Below are 18,546 nucleotides of genomic sequence, written 5' to 3'. Positions count from 1 at the left end.
AACACGTGATCACAGTGTCAACTGCCGATCTCCTCACACGTGATCACAGTATCAACTGTCGGTCTCCTAACACGTGATCACAGTGTCAACTGCCGATCTCCTAACACGTGATCACAGTATCAACTGTCGGTCTCCTACCACGTGATCACAGTGTCAACTGCCGATCTGCAAATACGTGGTAACTCCATCAATGATGGTTTGCCTGCACCAGGCACAAGCTGACGATGAAACTATAATAATGGTATAGTACACATATATAAATGCAGTATCATTCAGATACATAAGGAAGTCAGTACATACAGTAAATCATAGATAAAAACAGTTTTTATATATGCCCGCGGGTAATTGCTGTTACGACAAATGAAGTCGTAACGTAAGAAATCACTTTCTTGCCTCCGCAGTATTCCCAACGATGGTGGTCGTCGTCACTCACGTTCTCTGGCCCTTTTGCACTGACGGAGCTCGTATAGTAAGGAACTACACGTTTACACCAGACGTTTACACCACAAACAGCTTCTCCAACAGCTGATGCTACTTGAAATCGCCCCCGTTAACAGTAACAGCTACTTATTCCGACAATTTCAACTCGTGTGTTAATTCTCCTCCGTGTCGAAAACATATCCAATGAGCTTTGCATGTTCCATGTATATTCTGAAGAACTAGGTGCCAGGTTTACATAAGGAGGGCCCTAGGTGTCCGAGCCAGTACACTCAGGTAGCTGTAGGCCAGGATCATATGTTCGCTGGTTCGAATCCGGGTATCACATAGGCGGATCCTACATCACTCCCCACCCCCCACCCCAATCCATTTTTGTCCTGAAAGTTTATCTACTGACCATTGAAAACGGGTGAAAATGAAGTGTGAAACCACCCCATCCACCCCACCATCCCCACCCTTTCTAAAAAAGCTGTATCCGCCCCTGTGTTATCTTGATTTTACTGTGATGTACTGTAAAAGTGTGACTATTAAACAGATACGCTGACACTGTATGAAGAGGAGTGATAATCCCTTCCAGATATCCAGATTTGTTAAGGGTTGAACGCTCTCTCGCTCACCGATCGTAGACACAGCGTTTTTGCTACATCAATGTCATCTTTGGGTTTCCGGTCATATCTGAGTTTTCACCAAAATAGTAACCCTGAAAGATCACCCACATCGATTACTATTAAGCAGGTCAAAGATCGCATACCCAGTTTAGAAGAAGCTTAAAACTAGTTTCCGAGTGATAAATTCGACAAGAATTGACGGAATCTGAGCAAACTTTACTAAGAATACGATTTTCAGCCAAAACGGTCAATATCAAATAAAGATGTCAAACGTTACAAAGCGCTGTGTAAACTGGAACCGGTTGCAAATATATTTTTCTCTCATATTGTGACTCGTTACAACACGAACAAAGATTATACATGCCATTTACCACTCGTTTCCCTAAGCAGAAAATGACATTACATAATATGGAGGATTAAAAGCTCCTTTTCTCATAAACCATTCCTTCTCTTATAATTGCCAGGTACCGTTATCTGGCTGTTGAGCGACGCTGTGTTATTGTGCGTCTTGTAATTGTCATCTCCTCAAGCACTGAGCTAACAAACTGAGCATGCAATACGCAAATGTGTTTTATCTATCCTTCGTATCAGTGTTTTAGTTAATTAAGGCACTCGCGCAGCACGTTCCCTGATGAGAGTTATTGCACACGCCCCGATGTTACCCAAATAAACACAAGCCATATGTCATCTGCTCGGCAAACCAGGTAGAGGGCATTCTGCTACTTACAGGTACATAAAAAATCTCGTAGACAGCAGTCACTGCACCAAGGAGTGCAGCCAACACGGGTCGACATATCTTGCTGCAAGTGTGCATGTGTAGACAACACTGTAGATTCTGCAGAATAAATACCTGTTCGTCGCCAGGTCCTCAACCAACCTGGTGTATATATATTGGCAAGTGTCCTTGTCAAACTTCCAGAAATCATGCATGTATTTATGTTCGTAAGTGGATTCATGTTGGCAATGGATGGCTTTAATATCTAGTGACGATGTCGTATTTTGCTTTTATGTTTTATGTCGGTTAGATGTCTGGTGTTGGTTAGAGGTCAGATTAAGTTAGAGGTCAGATGTTGTTTAAAGGTCATATGCTGGTTAGAGGTCATGTTGTTTAGATGTCATATATCGCTCATTTTATTATATTATTATGGGATATTTATATAACGCACATATCCATGCAACTAGTACGTGCTCAAGGCGCTGGTATTTTTTGCCTGGGTCATGGATGTTTATCTCAACGTCACATCGTATTATCAGTCTCAACTCCCTGGGGATCATACAACTCTTGCAGCCACTTGCGCACCAGGTTATTGTGACCTTCGCATCCTTACGAGGTACCCATTCACAGCTGGGTGGACTGGGACACATAGTCACAGTACTTTGTCCAAGTTTACTGCACGTTGCTGTACCCGCAACTAGGTGTTTGCACGTATTCATGTGGCCACCATCTGGTCATATACCAACGGATTCGTGGGTTCTTTTAAATGTCCAGGGTTGTGTACTGTACACTATGGGTTGTGACAACACTGAAACAGTCTAATGATATGGTCAAGTGATGTTGGGATGTCTGGTGTTGGTCCGATGCGGTATGTTGGTTAGATTTCTGATGTCCGTGAGATGTCTGATGTTGGTTAGATGTTGGAGTCTTTTGAGGACTGATGTTGGTGAGCTGCCTCATGTTTGGTAGTTGTCTTATGCTGGTAGGTTTCCTTCATTGGTCAGATGTCTTTCGTTTGAGATGCATATAGAGATGTATGTGTGTTGGTTGTAAGATGCCATGTCAACCCATACAAATTATTTTCCTTACAATCCACAGTGGCGTTCCACCTGATACGTTCACGTCAGCAACCTTCACGTTTGCCAATTGGTTTATCTCTACAATGCACTAGTTTACACTAACGTTTTATTATATGTATTTGTTATAAGCGTTGTGTTAAATGAGAGTAACGGTAAAGCATAGTAACGTAACTGTAAAGCGGAGTAACACCACGCGACGGCACAAGCGTTACTTAACATCTTCCCGGCGCTGGTTTAACATCACATCGATCGTTTATTGGGATAAATACTATAACACAACATGAACTATCTACATCAATTAATTAACAATAAGCCTGATCCGTCCACGCACTGTTTCAAAACATAAATTGAAAGTAAGACAACATTGTAGGCTGGTCGTAGGGTAAGGAGCACGTATTTCCCGACCCGCATACGGATAACGAGTCGGTGGTACTCCAATCCGAACCAAGGTCATTCAACAGACAATGGAGTCCAACTACAATTTGTAGAGTTCTTTTATGGATGAAATGTGACCCTAGAAGAACAATCAACTGCCCCGAGGTCGGTGCCTCCCAGTACCCCCACGCTTTCCCGTGTAACAATGATCCTCTGCTGATTCTTTCGAGACTATCGTACAATCCACGCAGTACTACTTGTCACAAAACCACTTGTTACAAAACTACCTGTCCCTACACTGGCGCCGTTATTCGCCCAGGGAAAATAACAGACGTCAAATTATTCTTTTCTGTCAAGAAAACATTTTTTTGCATTTTTTCACGCGTTTTTCTTCAAGGACAGTTTCAAACAGCCAACATAAAATACTTCAGTTTGAAGGTCCAAAGCGCTAAAGAGAGAAACGTGCTCTTACCGTGATGACTTAGACTATTAAAACTATTGATATTCTGTTGTCATCATATACCATCTAGACCATTTAATTTTGTTTGACGTTTCGATTCGGCAAACAACTCGACTTCAATAATGTGTCTCTTCCTAATAGCCTTGTGGGAAAAGCGTTCTGTCGACAAGAACCCACATTCTCCACAAGGACACAAGTATCTACTGATAAAAAGAAAATCCTTTCCACATCCACGCGCAATTTGTTTTAAAAAGCAGAGTCGATTGTACAGTTCCTACTAAATCTTCATGAGCACGTGTTTATGAATCGCTATAAAATAGTAATGGTACCAGTTGTTCGCGAAAAGGTGAGCGTATCCTGCCCCACCGGTGGCACCTGTCATACACACACGCAAAGGCTGGTCAATTTTCCACCTGAAAAATATCAGGAGCGTACGGTACAAATCAATCTGGGGAATTGCATTAATGTCACTGGTGCATCAAATTTTGAAACGTCTTCACATGTCTACCATAAAACATTTGGAAAGCTTTACTGTAATGATAAGACATTGTACTTGAACATTACTGACTCCTGAGTACAACAACGTAAACATTTTTGCAATGCCCATTTGCAACCACCACTAGCATGTATCCATGTACCTATACTATATCATTAGCCTACTTTTTTCGAGACTCAAACAGTAAGTCGTTCAAGCAGCAAGCCCCTCTTTTTCCACTTGTTAATTGTGTGAATGTTTTGTACCCTCTTGTATACGTCAGAGCAGTGACTACCGCTCACGTCAATGTCGCAACAACTGGTTATTCAATCTAACACTAGCATTTGTCACTCAAAGACCGTTCTTGCAGCATCGCATATAGGCGTTGTTACAGCGGGTGATGAGGCACGCAGATTGGCGTCCTTCACCAAGGTTGGTAGTTAGGGCGTCGCGGCCTCGTCGTCTTGTAAATGGATTTCAGCTTATATGTCGGTAATTTGGCACATGGTACCATGGTACTGCTACTTGATAAGTCAGTCAAGGGTATTATGTTATCACAGACTTTGTTTTATGTGATAACATGGCACAACAGTGAGGATTCATGAACTTACAGGTAAAACTCGGAGAGACGTATATAGCAGGAGAAGAAATATAGGAGAAAGTGACCCTGCCGTTGTAAGTGTCCTTGTGATACGACTAACGCTCTGTGTAAAATGTGTAGAAGTTTCTTAGGTAATTGGATAACGCTATAGACCGAGAAGGTGTCAACGTCCTCTGCGTGTCTATGCGTGTGTGCGTGTGTGTATTTATGATCATAATTCGTCTGAATCGCGAAGTTAACACTGCCTTTTTTCAGGGGGCTATCAGGATTTGGAAAGGTTTGGTTGCTTTGAATTCAGTAACACATGGCCTTATAAGTAGTTGTGTAACAAAATTCTAGTAATTAACCTGATTGTTAACAAGTGGTACACAATTCGCCATTGTCTCTGTCGCCCTTCCTCCAACGTTCATGTGACTAGGAACTGCGTTAAGACACTTCATGTTGCATGATATGTTTGGGTATTACATATCAATTCATTAGCTTGTTAATAGCATGGGGGGCGGTGGGGTAGCCTGGTGGTTAAAGCGTTGGCTCGTCACGCCGAAGACCCGGGTTCGAATCCCCACTTGGGTACAATGTGTGTCCCCGCCGTGATGTTGCTGGAATATTGCTAAAAGCGGCGTAAAACCAAACTCAGTCAGCGTAAAAAACGGGTGAGAATTGATCTTTAGTAACCCATGCCTGTCGTAAGAGGCGACTGACGGGATCGGGTGGTCAGGCTCGCTGACCTCGTTAACACATGTCATCGTGTCCCAGTTGCGTAGATCGATGTTCATGCTGTTGATCACTGGATTGTCTGATTGTCTGTTTACAGACCATCGCCATATAGCTGGAATATTGCTGGGTGCGGCGTAAAACTAACCTCACTCACTCACTGCTAATAACTTCAGTCCCAAATGTTCAGCAATCTGTCGTCAGGCACCAATCCCAGATGTAGTGGTCACGAAGTAGATAGCATTAGACGAGTGAATTGGGCATGCTCCGCTTTTAGCAATATTTAAGCAATATTGTGTGGGGGGGACGCAAACCCGGCCTTCAGCATGACGAGCGTAGGCTTTAACCAGTAGGCAACCCTGTTGCCAAGGAAATTATAAGAGCAGACATTTAAAGTAAGCTGCCTTCAGGCCAGACATTTCAAGACAAGCAAAGGTTTCGAAAAACTATTCGAAAAACTGCTATTCATGTGAAACATTCCCTCAAACGAAAAAATGATGATCCTAGAATCGGTACTACACATTGCGGCAACACAATCAAATATCATTGGCGTCGTCGTGTTGTCGTGAGAGGTAGATATTTACTGCAAGCAAAACATCATGTTGTTGGAGACTCCGTCTTTAAGAAAGTGGAATAATCCTTGTCACCATTTCATTGTAGGGTGACTCATCTCGGAGCTCTGGGTGCAGGTGCCCGTGTTGGCCCGCCAGTGAGGAGGTATACGCTACTATAACCTAGATGGTGGAGCAGCAGGTCGTACAGAGGAACCTACTACCAATTGTCGTAGTGCCTCCCAATTACCACCTTCCAGTTAAACTTTGACCCCGTAAATCTAAATTTGTTCACTGAAAATACAGACCTGTTGCTTCACCAATTTATGTCATAGTTTGAGCATGCCCAACCCTCAAAGCTCTCCCCAGCAGCGCCTTCCCCACCCCCCACCCGACTGCACCCCACCCACTGCTCCTGTCGTACATGCTTCCAATGCTGTATATATTTCTTGTCGTGAGTTTTGGTGTGATGCCGTTTGTCCAGCGATGAAGGTTTTAGTGCCTTCGTCCTATGGTTGTGTGGATCTTCATATTTCTCAAGAGTACCTATTGTACTTACCATAACTAGTAACCACTTACATTGTCACTTTTAATATGTAAATGCATTGATGTGATCAGGTGAAGTAGGTGGACCCTCGTCAAAGACACCGCCGTTTGGGTGTTCAGAGTTGCGTCGGTTATCCGTGCCAGGATTCACTGATCTCGTCTCGACTACGGTCCTTGGCCCTTTGGCGTCATACTCGATGATGTCTCCCAAACATATCACATGAAATCGAAACGCACCCGTTTCTTAGACGCATCGAATGGTACCAAGATGGGATGGTAGTCAGGGATGGCATCGAATGGTACCAAGATGGGATGGTAGTCAGGGATGGCATCGAATGGTACCAAGATGGGATGGTAGTCAGGGATAGCATCGAATGGTACCAAGATGGGATGGTAGTCAGGGATGGCATCGAATGGTACCAAGATGGGATGGTAGTCTATCAGGGATGGCATCGAATGGTACCAAGATGGGATGGTAGTCAGGGATGGCATCGAATGGTACCAAGATGGTAATGGTATTTAGCTCCAATCCCTACACTGGTGCAGATACTGCTACATATGTAGATGATGCTCAGTGTGGATGAGTGTGACGAGGCATGAGTGGATGAGTAGTGAGTGTGTTTTGTTTTACGTCGCTTTTAGCAATATTCCAGCAATATCAAGGTGGGAGACACCAGAAATGGGCTTCATACATTGTACCCATGTAGGGAATCGAACCCGGGTCTTCGGCGTGACGAATAAACGCTTTAACCACTTCCGCCCCTGTAGAAGAGCAAGACTGGGGATGTGTGGACGAGTGAGATGAGGCATGTTTGGCTGGGGAAGTATCTTGTGGTTTCGAAACCCCTTGTTCATGCGATTTCTGATTATCAAAAAGTCTGTTTCACCATAACCTTGCTTGTGGCTATACTGTCTGCGTAGCTCTGCTTTCAGCACACCGGCGCTTAACCCAACATGATTACTCGCACAATATGTACTAGAGACTAAAGTGAATCACCCTTTCATGGCAAAGGTTCAAGTCTAGTTACCATCGTTATGTAACACATACGTAAAAGTACCTATTACGCACATTGGTTGCTGGAAGGTATTTTAACATGCGGTATTTCGATATAACAATCTAGAGTTCAATCAGGTTGAGAATGTTTAACTATTTGGCATTACATCATCATCAGTTCAAAGGTTAACAGATGAAAGACGTTAATGTTTAGCTGCGTGAACATATGATTGTCAAGGAAATCCCGATTTATCGTTTAGTGTGTGTTGTGCAGTAACCCTACCTCAACCAATTGCTAGCCATGTTTCCCGATACTCCGACAGTACTAACTGTTGATAGTGTGTGCCCTTCTGGGTTAATACCTTCTTAACAAGCATTAACGAATATGGGGTTTTGGCAGCTTGGCGGAGATGAGTTATAGTTAACGCTAGATAATGGCGCGTTTGCTTATATCTCCAAAGCGCCTGACTGTTTGTGTTGGTAATTGTTCCACCGATCATCAAACTCCAGAACTAACGCACGTGTCAATATGGGCGATGACGTGATGAGCATACTGTGGCATTTAGACTCCTCTACAAGATACCACTGGGGGAAACATTTGACAGGCGGTATTGCATACATGCTTGTGTTTTGCCAGTTGGTTCTTGTTCTTGAAATATGCAAAACTAATCTCCAGTGAAGTAGCCGGTCAATATAGCTGACTATAATACGGTTTATGTGATCTCAGAGTGAGAACTGGCTGTGTCATCGTCCGCTTCACGTGGATCGTGTGTACCTGAGACAGATTTGATTACAGGTCGTCGGGATCTACCTGGAATAACGCGGAATAATTAAAATAACACCCACTCATACAGCCAGTCGATGTCGTTATAAAACCAGATCATAAATACATCCAGTTCTGAAAGTCAACCTTTTGCCGTGATTGCCTTGAGTCTATGAAAGTCAACCTTTTGCCGTGATTGAAAGTCTATGAAAGTCAACCTTTTGCCGTGATTGCCTTAGTCTATGAAAAACTCTGCCAGTTACTTTGATTAACTTCAGTTATGCAAGTCAACCCTTTAGCTTTATGTTTATTATATGTTTATATTTTGTCTTCAACACCTCAATCTTCGAGAGACACAATTATTTTATTGTATGTGAATTCAATATTTCACCTGAATCAGGCACAGTCAACATTTTTGGCATGATTATAGATCGCCATTATTTAAGTCAATTACAGTGATAATCTTTCGTTTGTAGACCAGCATTCTTCCGCCTACATCGCACTATTTACCGGTGTTACAATCAATGAGTGATACTCGTCTGAAGTTTATATAGCACCTTCGCGTTTAAGGGGCGGTGAGGTATCCTAGTGGTTAAAGCGTTGACTCGTCACGCCGAGGACCCGGGTTCCATTCCCCACATGGGTATAATGTGTGGAGCCCATTTCTGGTGTTCCCCGTCGTGGTGTTGCTGGAATATTGCTAAAAGCGACGTTAAACCATACTCACTCACTCACTCACTCACTCACTCTTCGCGTTCAAGCTTTCATTCCTTTTTATGCCAGATACAGAGTTCTTGGAATACTAGGTTTCATAACCAACTGTCCGTTAAAACTATCACAAGCTTGTCCAACAATCTAATGAGTTCTAGAAAACAAATGAGACCGTTTTGGAATTATGTTGAAATATTTCCAAAACGATCGCTCACGGCCCACTGCAGGTAAGCTACAGTGCGTGAATCCTAAGCGTGATCTGAACACCAGTTTGGGAAGGAGCTTTGTTTACGTATAGTGTTACCAGCAAAAGAAGCAAAGCTTCTTACCATTACCGTGTACACATTTCTTCGATAGATGGGCTCTCGGGAACAGTACGGTTTTCTCTGTGAGATGCGGTCTCGGGATCAGTGTGGGTTTGTTCCCCAATGAGATGCGTTCGATATGTCAGTCTGACCAAGTTTCAAAAACATCTTTCTGAACTTCAAGGATATAATGAACTTATGCGTGCATCGGGTTTCATGATTTAATATTTTGTTATTGTATTAAATATTCCTCTTTTCCTCCAGTATGGCTCCCTTGGGGTAGTGAACTAAAGATCATTGCGCCGCCTACTTAGAGTAACGTGGATTGATTGTGTACTAAATGCTTGCAACGCTAAGTATTTTCACAGGTTTCAGTAGGAAACTATTACCAAAGCCTGTCATCAATAACTAATCAAGTCGTTAGGTTATGTTAAGAAGACTTTCAAAACCGCACTTGTTTGTAGAGGATGAAGTTTTAAGACTCTGGTCATAAACCGTACACTTTTCGGAAAGACTTATAGAAACTAAATGAGTTTGACAGAGTTGAGTCTGAAGGTTTTTCTCGTGCTGAGATGCAAACTCCAGGCGGTGACGTATATTGAATGTGAATTCAGATAACTCCGTGTCTGTACCCGTATCCATCTTGATCACAATAGAAATCGAACCCAGGTTTGGAGCGATGATTGAATATAACACAGTGTAGAATATTATACAGGATGTCCTCTTGGAGCCCCTCCAGCTTGAGACTACTCACTGAATCGGCAAAGCGCCATCCTTGGAGATCCAGCAGCAGAGGACGCAAGGGAAACCTCGTGGTTAAGGCATTTGATCGAGTTCGATTCCCACATGGGAAGAAAGTGAAGCCCATTTTTATCTTCTCCGTGATATTGCTACAATAGATTTGAAACTCCTCACGAACAAACGAGACTGCCGAAATGTGTTCCATCGGTTTGTCGGAATAAATCTTCTGGTCAGTATACCCCTCCTCGTGGATTTCACCAGGGTGAAACTTCTCCGACACCCCTCATTTTGTAAACTCCAATATAACGCTCACACGCCGATAAATTACTGACATTCTGTTATTAGTACTCATACAAGCACACACGCACGTACATACGCGCACGCACACACACACACACAGCGCTAGCCTACACTCGCCCACAATCGCCACGGGACCGATCGAGTTCTCCGTGTTCCACAACCAACGACCATTGCCATCCCCCAGTAGACAAACGCCTCCTACAGCCCCGCTCTCCTCCCACTTCAAGCTGATACTCATTTGCTAACATTGTTTGCCCTGGGCCGTGAGAGGATGAAAACTTAGAAGTTCATCTATTTGTTGGTCGATGGAACAAGGACTCTTCGTCCGATGGAGTATTTGTTTTTCGTGATCTTTGTCGATATCGCTTCTCTCAGAGAGGAATAGTGAACCTTAAGGTGTTAAGAAATTCATCCATAGTATTAATCTAGACCGCTAACGTGTACAGAAGTTCATTCTGTAGTTGGCAGCTGGACCTCGTCTCGAGAAGAAACTTTGTAGTGTGTTTTCCCACAAGGACTGTAAGGCTTAAACTGTCTTCCACGGGAATCAAGGTAAAGTATTGTCACTTGTGTAGTTTGTTGTGCATTCTACCCTGGTCATAACGTCCAAGAACGGATTTCCCGACATTACAATTCCACTGATACAATTCCAAATTTTAAGCTTGTCACAACGCCGGTACCAACCATTCTGAGAACAAATGTTCCAATTCCTTGGATATAATTTCCTTTTTCCAGGTGGTCATCTTCAGCACACTATTCAGTCAGTATGAAACGTTAAGTGAGTTGTGTTGTCCTTCCTTTGGCTCATTAAGTCTTCATCCTTCGGATTTGTTCCACTGGTGATGTTGTACAAATGTTTTGGCACACATCATAAAGATATGGCACAAACAGCACGAGTGTGTCATTTGGCACCAGGTGACTTGCTCATTGATAACACCAAAATGTGGAGGCCACATTGAACGGAAAAACTAGACGTGTTGTGACACAAGTAGAAATGGTAGCCATTGACATAATCAGCGTTGAGAATCCAGATTGAAGTGAGGTACTAAACATCACCATATCGCATTGCCAAGTACGATGATGATGATGATGTTGATGTGTGGTTGCTTGCTTACTTGTGGCCAAGGTCGACTTGACATTCTCATTTGGGAGGACGTGACATGTCCCCGACTGACGTGATTGTATCCTTGTAGGGAGCCTGATCTCATCAGTATATCATTGATGTCCCTGGTACACCGCTCTCTTCTTGACATCACAATGTCTGGATTGTACCAGCAGTCCCTCCATGGACTGGCAGCCTCAAAGATGGTATCTTTATGCCAGTCTTGTCATGACACTGTGTTTGAAATGTGGAACCACGTCAAATTGGACGTACGTTCCACGTTAGATAGGGCATACGTTATAGCCCTGTTATGTCAGGTCACCAGCAAGATCAAAGGGTGTCAAAACAAACAAAAGGCATTTTGATTTATCTCGCACCACAAGGAAATATGTTGTTGTTCTCGCGGAATATGTGACCAGAACAAATGCCATCTATTGAGGACCAAACGTGCACGGGCTGCATCTAAGGGAGACAAGCGTCATATGTCGGTATTATAATAACGTACGTTCGTTGTGTTGGATCTCGGTTCTCAAGAACAAAGTAACCTCCATATTAACCACATAGATCTGTCGTCTTCGATAATCAATTTCCACAGTCGCCCTAATGAAGATGTCTTCAAACGCAATTGTCCAGCTCGATGGTGAACGTACATGTAGCTCGTTGGTGGCATACAAGCTTTGTACCTGGCACATTAGTTATAGAATAGATGCATGTATACGCCCTTATCGGGCACATTCGACACAGAATGGCTGTATACGCCCTTATCGAGCACATTCGACACAGAATGGCTGTATAAGCCCTTATCGAGCACATTCGACACAGAATGGTTGTATAAGCCTTTATCGAGCACATTCGACACAGAATGGCTGTATACGCCCTTATCGAGCACATTCGACACAGAATGGCTGTATAAGCCCTTATCGAACACATTCAACACAGAATGGCTGTATACGCCCTTATCGAGCACATTCGACACAGAATGGCTGTATAAGCCCTTATCGAGCACATTCGACACAGAATGGCTGTATAAGCCCTTATCGAGCACATTCGACACATAATAGCTGTATACGCCCTTATCGAGCACATTCGACACATAATGGCTGTATACGCCCTTATCGAGCACATTCGACACAGAATGGCTGTATACGCTCTTATCGAGCACATTAGCCACAGAATGGCTGTATACGCCCTTATCGGGCACATAAAGATATGTATTCTCATTTCCCGAGTATTTTTCATACAAATAATATCCGACTATTTCTACAATTACTTCAAATTGGAAAGAGTTTGTGGAGATATTACGGAAGTGATCTGTCTTTACTGGTTAGATAATCATTCGCCTTTGGATAATCATAAATGTCTATTTTTACCTCTGAAAGAGGAATTCAATTACTATAGGAGACTTCTGTTTAGACATCTCGTTTTGTTGTAGGAATTCTGTTGTCGGTCCTTATTGTGAGCGGAATGTGTCTGTTGAGCATTGCTTTTATACTTAACTGAATATAACTTCAGGACTTTTCATGAAATGTGACTAAATGCATTTTGTACATGCAGTTTTTCAGTGGTTCTTTCTTATAACATCAAACAAATCTTGGAGTGTCTACCTTTAGAAATATTGATAATGCTTGAAAAATTGCATTTTACGTTTCTTTGAAGCCCTTCTTTGAAGGCTGGATTTTGTCTGATCTCAGGTCCATAGGGAAATCACACTCGTTCTTGTAAAGGGCATTGCTAATGTGTCTTGACTGGTCACTGTACACTGACCTGGTTCACACTTGTGGATGCCAGGAGTGGGGCGATTGACATGGCTGCCGCTGACAGGACCTCGCATCAATGAAATAAGAATTGATAGCAGACATTTCTTATAAGAATTGTGCCTATATTGGCATACATTTTGAGTGAGTTGGTTCAATGCCGTCCAACTGTGAATGAGTGGCATTTTCACTTTCTCTCACTCCATGTCAGTTAATAGTAACAACACCGGAAGTGACCAGGAGCAAATATATGCGGCATGGGAAACCACGAGTCCGTACGGACATGGTACTGACAGACTGGTCCCTATAATGGGGAAGAATATGGGATTCGAACCCACGCTTAGGATGTTACAAGTAAAAGGTCAACATGATCCAGTTGACCATTTCTTATGACAGTATAGCAGAGGTATTTTTATATTTGTTTAAACTGGAAACAGGAAAGATAATTGAGCAGTAAATGAACCTTCATCGCTTCTTGCTGCTTGCAAGAAAATAGACAAAGTAGGCAGTTTCGTTGGCTGAATAAAAAGTACCATTTCAAGTACTTTATAAGATATTTTTTTCTGTGGAGGCGTGAATACTGCTATATCTGTACTGTCGATCCCATGCCATGCGATCGAGAATGTCTGCAGCGAATTCTCGCGGGATTTCCGTTTGCCTAACACGAGACTACATCTAATTTCATCTGTCCACCATTTGTCAACTACCGCTAACGTCCGCTTTAGCTTCCCCCAAGGGACGCAACTCTATTTCACCATGATTATTGGCTTCCCATTGTTTCTGATTTGGACCTTTTCATTCGCCTTTATATTCATTCATTCACGAAATTACTCGTTTCCCAAATGATTAGGTATTTATGTATTTCCCAAATTTCGTTTATGATCCTGTTGTCAAAACTGATTTATCATCAAGCTGCGTGTCATTGATAACACTTCTGTACACATGAATCGGAGCCCGACCCACCCCAATATTTAGGAGGACGGACCCCATGAGGGAATGTATACAACCATAACATTTCAAGCCTTGGAGCTTCAAGGAGACGTGTACACGGCCAGGCGACATCATCAGCGACCACGAACAACGGGGCGACGGTAACAATCAGGGCCTAGATTTTCGAAGCTCTCTTAGCGCTAAGATAGTCGTAAGTACCATACATTAACATTAACTTACGACTATCTTAGCGCTAAGAGAGCTTCGAAAATTTAGGCCCTGGCTTTTAACGTAGTTCTATATTTTGATATCCATGAGCAGAATTTCGTTTTCGGTCGATACTTGGAGGGCCGAACTTAAAGATTCCCCAGACCATGCCTCTGTTGCGCACAGTTTTTGTAGGGGTAGTGGTCGCTTTTTGGGGGGTGAGAGTGGTTCAAAATAGTCCTGCTTAGCATGTCAAATTATTCGTTTTTCTTATTTTTGCCATTTTGTGTTGAAACAATAATGCAATTTTAATTAACAGTATTTTTGATTACCTTAAAAGCTTGATGTATGTACACACATGCCTTGTCAGGTTATGTCATGGTTAATGCCTTCTGTGATGCTTTCTGTCTATTTGAGATAAGAATACGACATGTACATTGTGACAGCACGGGTTACGCTCAGAAGTCTGGATTGTCTGCCATCTGTAGGAAGTCTCCATCAGTCACGGTGTGTCAAGAAACTGTTTCACGGCTTCAACTCTGCATTGGAATCTCAAAAGATTTCCGATAGGAGTGACAGTTGTATTAGAGGTAACTGTTTTTGCAGTTCTGTACCACAGGAATGATCTAATTAGCCCAGTATTCACGAACTGCATCCTTCTTTAAGTTCGAGTTGAGGAATTTGGGAACAGTTGTGATTCGTCTCTATACCGTCCTCCCGTAGGAATGAAACATTGACCCGCGGGGTCGACCTCACCCTCTCCCCTCTCCCTCCGCCGGAGGGGTACTCCCTCGTATCCAAAGCCGTCCAAACACGGATAATGATACAGTTACTCGCCATGAGCAAACTCTCCTTGCAGTGCGTCTGAATACAACAATTACGACATCTATCAATATTTTTCAGAAGGCTATCCAGACATGACAGTCTGTTGGGTATACAATTGTTTCAATATATCTCTCTGTGTGATCTATGATTGATGTGTCCGTTATTTAATGTGTAGCTATGGGAATTGTGTGACCTTTTCCCGGGATTACATAGGGGAGATTCTATCCCTCTTTCATAACACAGTGTGTGCACATGTTTATCTTTTCAAACATTCGCAAGTATCTATTCTCTGACCCGTGATGTATATAGATTCTTGCTGTTTGTTGTGTTCTGGTCCCAGACATCAGTTTCATTTAACCAGGACAGAGTTGAGGATGGGTGCAAATTTGTTCTCCACGATACAGGGAGATGCATCATGTAATGGCAGGATTAACATCGATCAGTCACGGGGCAGTACACTAATTTATAGCAGATAGCACAGTTAATGCTCAAAGCCAAAACAGCGTTGTTTTATGAATCATTAACAGATGGAAATTAAGAATATATATGATAATGTTATGGACTATATTACAGAATGATTAATAAAATGTCTGTATACAGCTTGTTAATTCAGGCACCTTACTTTCGAGCTATGGCACGGGTTCTTATGATTCACACCACGTGTGAATGGTATAATTTAGGTATTCTTGTCATGTTATTACTGCTATCGGGCCGTAAAGTCACTCGCCTCATAAACACACATCAGTAGATCTAGTGGTGTCATCACATACCATCACCACAGTCTGTCAAGGGGCAACGACAGCGTTAACGAGTGTACTGAATTTATTCCCACCCTGTGAAGGAGATTGGACAAGGCTGATATTGATAGGCCATGATTGAGTGTATACTCACAATGCCTGTAATCCCAAGTTTACGGGGCCACCTCTCATTTGCCAGAGATGGTTGGGGTTAAGCGCCTATATATCGCCATGTTGGCAGGTCGTGCAGCATTGTATTCATCAACCCACTTCATAACGGCCTCTACAACCCACACTCTTCAACCGTAAAATTGAGTTATTTTAGTGAAGCAATACAGATCCCAACCCTCAGAAACAGGTGCCGGCAGAAGTGTTTTACCGTAACTATGGTAACTACGATGGAACCTAATTACTACAAGAGTTGGCGCCACATGCCTAAGTTCCCGCGCCTGGCACCGATTACCTCCCCTGGTAGTCAACTGCCAATCAGAGAGCTGCTTGACAGATGTAAATAACAACACGTGTAAAACATGTGCTTCATTTGTACGTTTCTGATTCCCATCATAATTAATCTATATATAGTATATATTTGTTCCTTTCCCGATGATGGGTTCACTTTGTAAAAACACTGACTGTTTGGAACTAATACGTCAATGTAACACTGCAGGTAATTAGAAACATCTTGCATTTGAAACGCAGCTGAGCTGTGCAGGTGTTCTCTATATAACATTTGAACCTATGTCTTACATCTGCAAACTGATGAGACGTAACTCTCTTTGCATCCGCCAACTGAGACAACAGGGAGTATCCCTTTGTTCGGATAGTAAGGGGACGTAACTGTTATTGATTCCAAAGATTTCAAACTAAAGACTGCGTTATGGAGAGAACGCCTTTCCAAAACCGGAAGGTCCTAGGTTCGATCCCCTACCACGTATTACCAAAAGACGTAATTCAAGTCCTGTCGATTATATAATTACTAGTGTGGGGGTTTTTTTTTGTTCAGCAATCCACCATCATCATTCAACATCTGTGGCAAAGTATACCTCGCCAACGGGGATACAGTTTAAACGTATATACGTATCTATTATTATAGCTATCTATGATATACTTATCTATTATTATAGCTATCTATGATTTACTTATCTATTTATTATAGCTATCTATGATATACTTATCTATTATTATAGCTATCTATGATATACTTATCTATTATTATAGCTATCTATGATATACTTATCTATTATTATAGCTATCTATGATTTACGTTATCTCTTTCAGTTCTACGATAGTTTCGAAAATAGGCTTAGACAGTCTGCGATTTCCTTGGGAAAGATCTACGATAAACGTAGCCCCAAAACGGGATGATAAAACTATATTTTCTCCTCCAGGTTTATCTCGCTTTTTCTTGCTGTATCACATTGTTAAATAATCGACTCTGGACAAACCAGAAAATCACAAAACGGTGATTCCAAGTACCTGCCTCCTGACACCTTTCTCTGATACTATTAAGGGTGGTGTCCTACATCATCTACATCACCCACTCACTTATGACATGAGGATAATGAAGATCTGGGACCCGTTCTATAAATCGATCTTAGCGATAGAACTCTTTACTTTAACAATGACATTGGCTCAGGATCGTAATAGCGCAAAGGTCGCTTTGGAGAACAGGGACTCCTTTCACAAAGCAATAAAGGTGATCGTAAGTCACTAAGGTAACATCAGTGCAATGTTAAAGAATGGGAGTTAAGGTTAACCTTAGTAAAGGTTGCTTCGTGAAAGGAACCCCGGGACTCTGGGCTCTTGGCTCCGAGTCTTGGCTCTGGGTCTTCTGCGTCACATGCTTGTCCGCTGGCGGGGTCGGGTGATAAGGCGAGCTGCGTGGTCGCTGCATGTCATATTCAGTAGATCGATGTTCATAATGTCAAACACTCGACTATTTGGCTCTATTCTTTCCAGACCGCCGCCACATTACTGGGGTATTTCGGAATTGTACAATAAACCAACACACGCGATATGAAGAAAGACATCGAAAAATACGAACACAAATCACAGCGCCCGATGTCATAAGGTCACTATTATCCTCTGTTTGAAGCCTAACACGTAAGAATACGAATCTAATGGAAATCTTCACGTTCCTCGATTGGGACTGGAACTCTGTACAATATTGCCTTAACAGGCTTAATGGCATGTCATGGGAAACGATAATGGTCAGCGGGCTACGCAACGTACTAGTTAGGAGTTAATATGATCATAACGGGTTGAGGCAGGTGGCAAGTGGACACCATTGTATTCGGTTACTATGCCCGCGCACCTTCTGGGTTGATGAGTTTGTTTGCCACTGTTATACTCTGCTTGTCATAGCTCTGTCTACGTAGACGTGTTTCACCCATATAGCACAGCTGGGAAGGTTGCTGCTCATGACCGACTTGGTCAAGGTTCGATTCCCCATCTGTGAACAAAACTGGCTGAGTTATCAGGTCACAAGCTTAAAGGTCACATGCAACGTAAAACACAACTTTGCTGATTCTGATACCTTTCGGTATGGACTTACCGAAACAAATCGTCAAAAATGCAAATTCAACTTATAAAGTTGAAAAATAACGCGATGAAAA

At 42.6% G+C, this 18,546-nt stretch overlaps 1 protein-coding gene across 4 annotated transcripts in view; it reads left to right on the top strand.

Annotated features, from left to right (window-relative positions):
• The window catches only part of LOC124256097 (calmodulin-A-like), a 173,306-nt gene that overhangs the window by 31,342 nt on the left and 123,418 nt on the right, over positions 1–18,546 (top strand). For 2 of the 4 annotated variants that reach the window (XM_046690029.1, XM_046690028.1), the window contains exon 2: positions 6,126–6,182. The exons of the other annotated variants lie outside the window; for them this stretch is intronic. In XM_046690029.1, coding sequence (XP_046545985.1) covers positions 6,126–6,182 — 57 coding nt within the window. The remainder of the gene's footprint in view (positions 1–6,125; positions 6,183–18,546) is intronic. 4 annotated transcript variants of the gene reach the window in all.

This window comes from Haliotis rubra, unplaced genomic scaffold (assembly GCF_003918875.1).
Source record: "Haliotis rubra isolate DU_JTF1 unplaced genomic scaffold, ASM391887v1 Scf618, whole genome shotgun sequence".
Taxonomy (NCBI): Eukaryota; Metazoa; Mollusca; class Gastropoda; order Lepetellida; family Haliotidae; genus Haliotis; species Haliotis rubra.
Note: the sequence above shows the minus strand (reverse complement) of the source record. Positions and strands in the feature narration are given on the sequence as shown.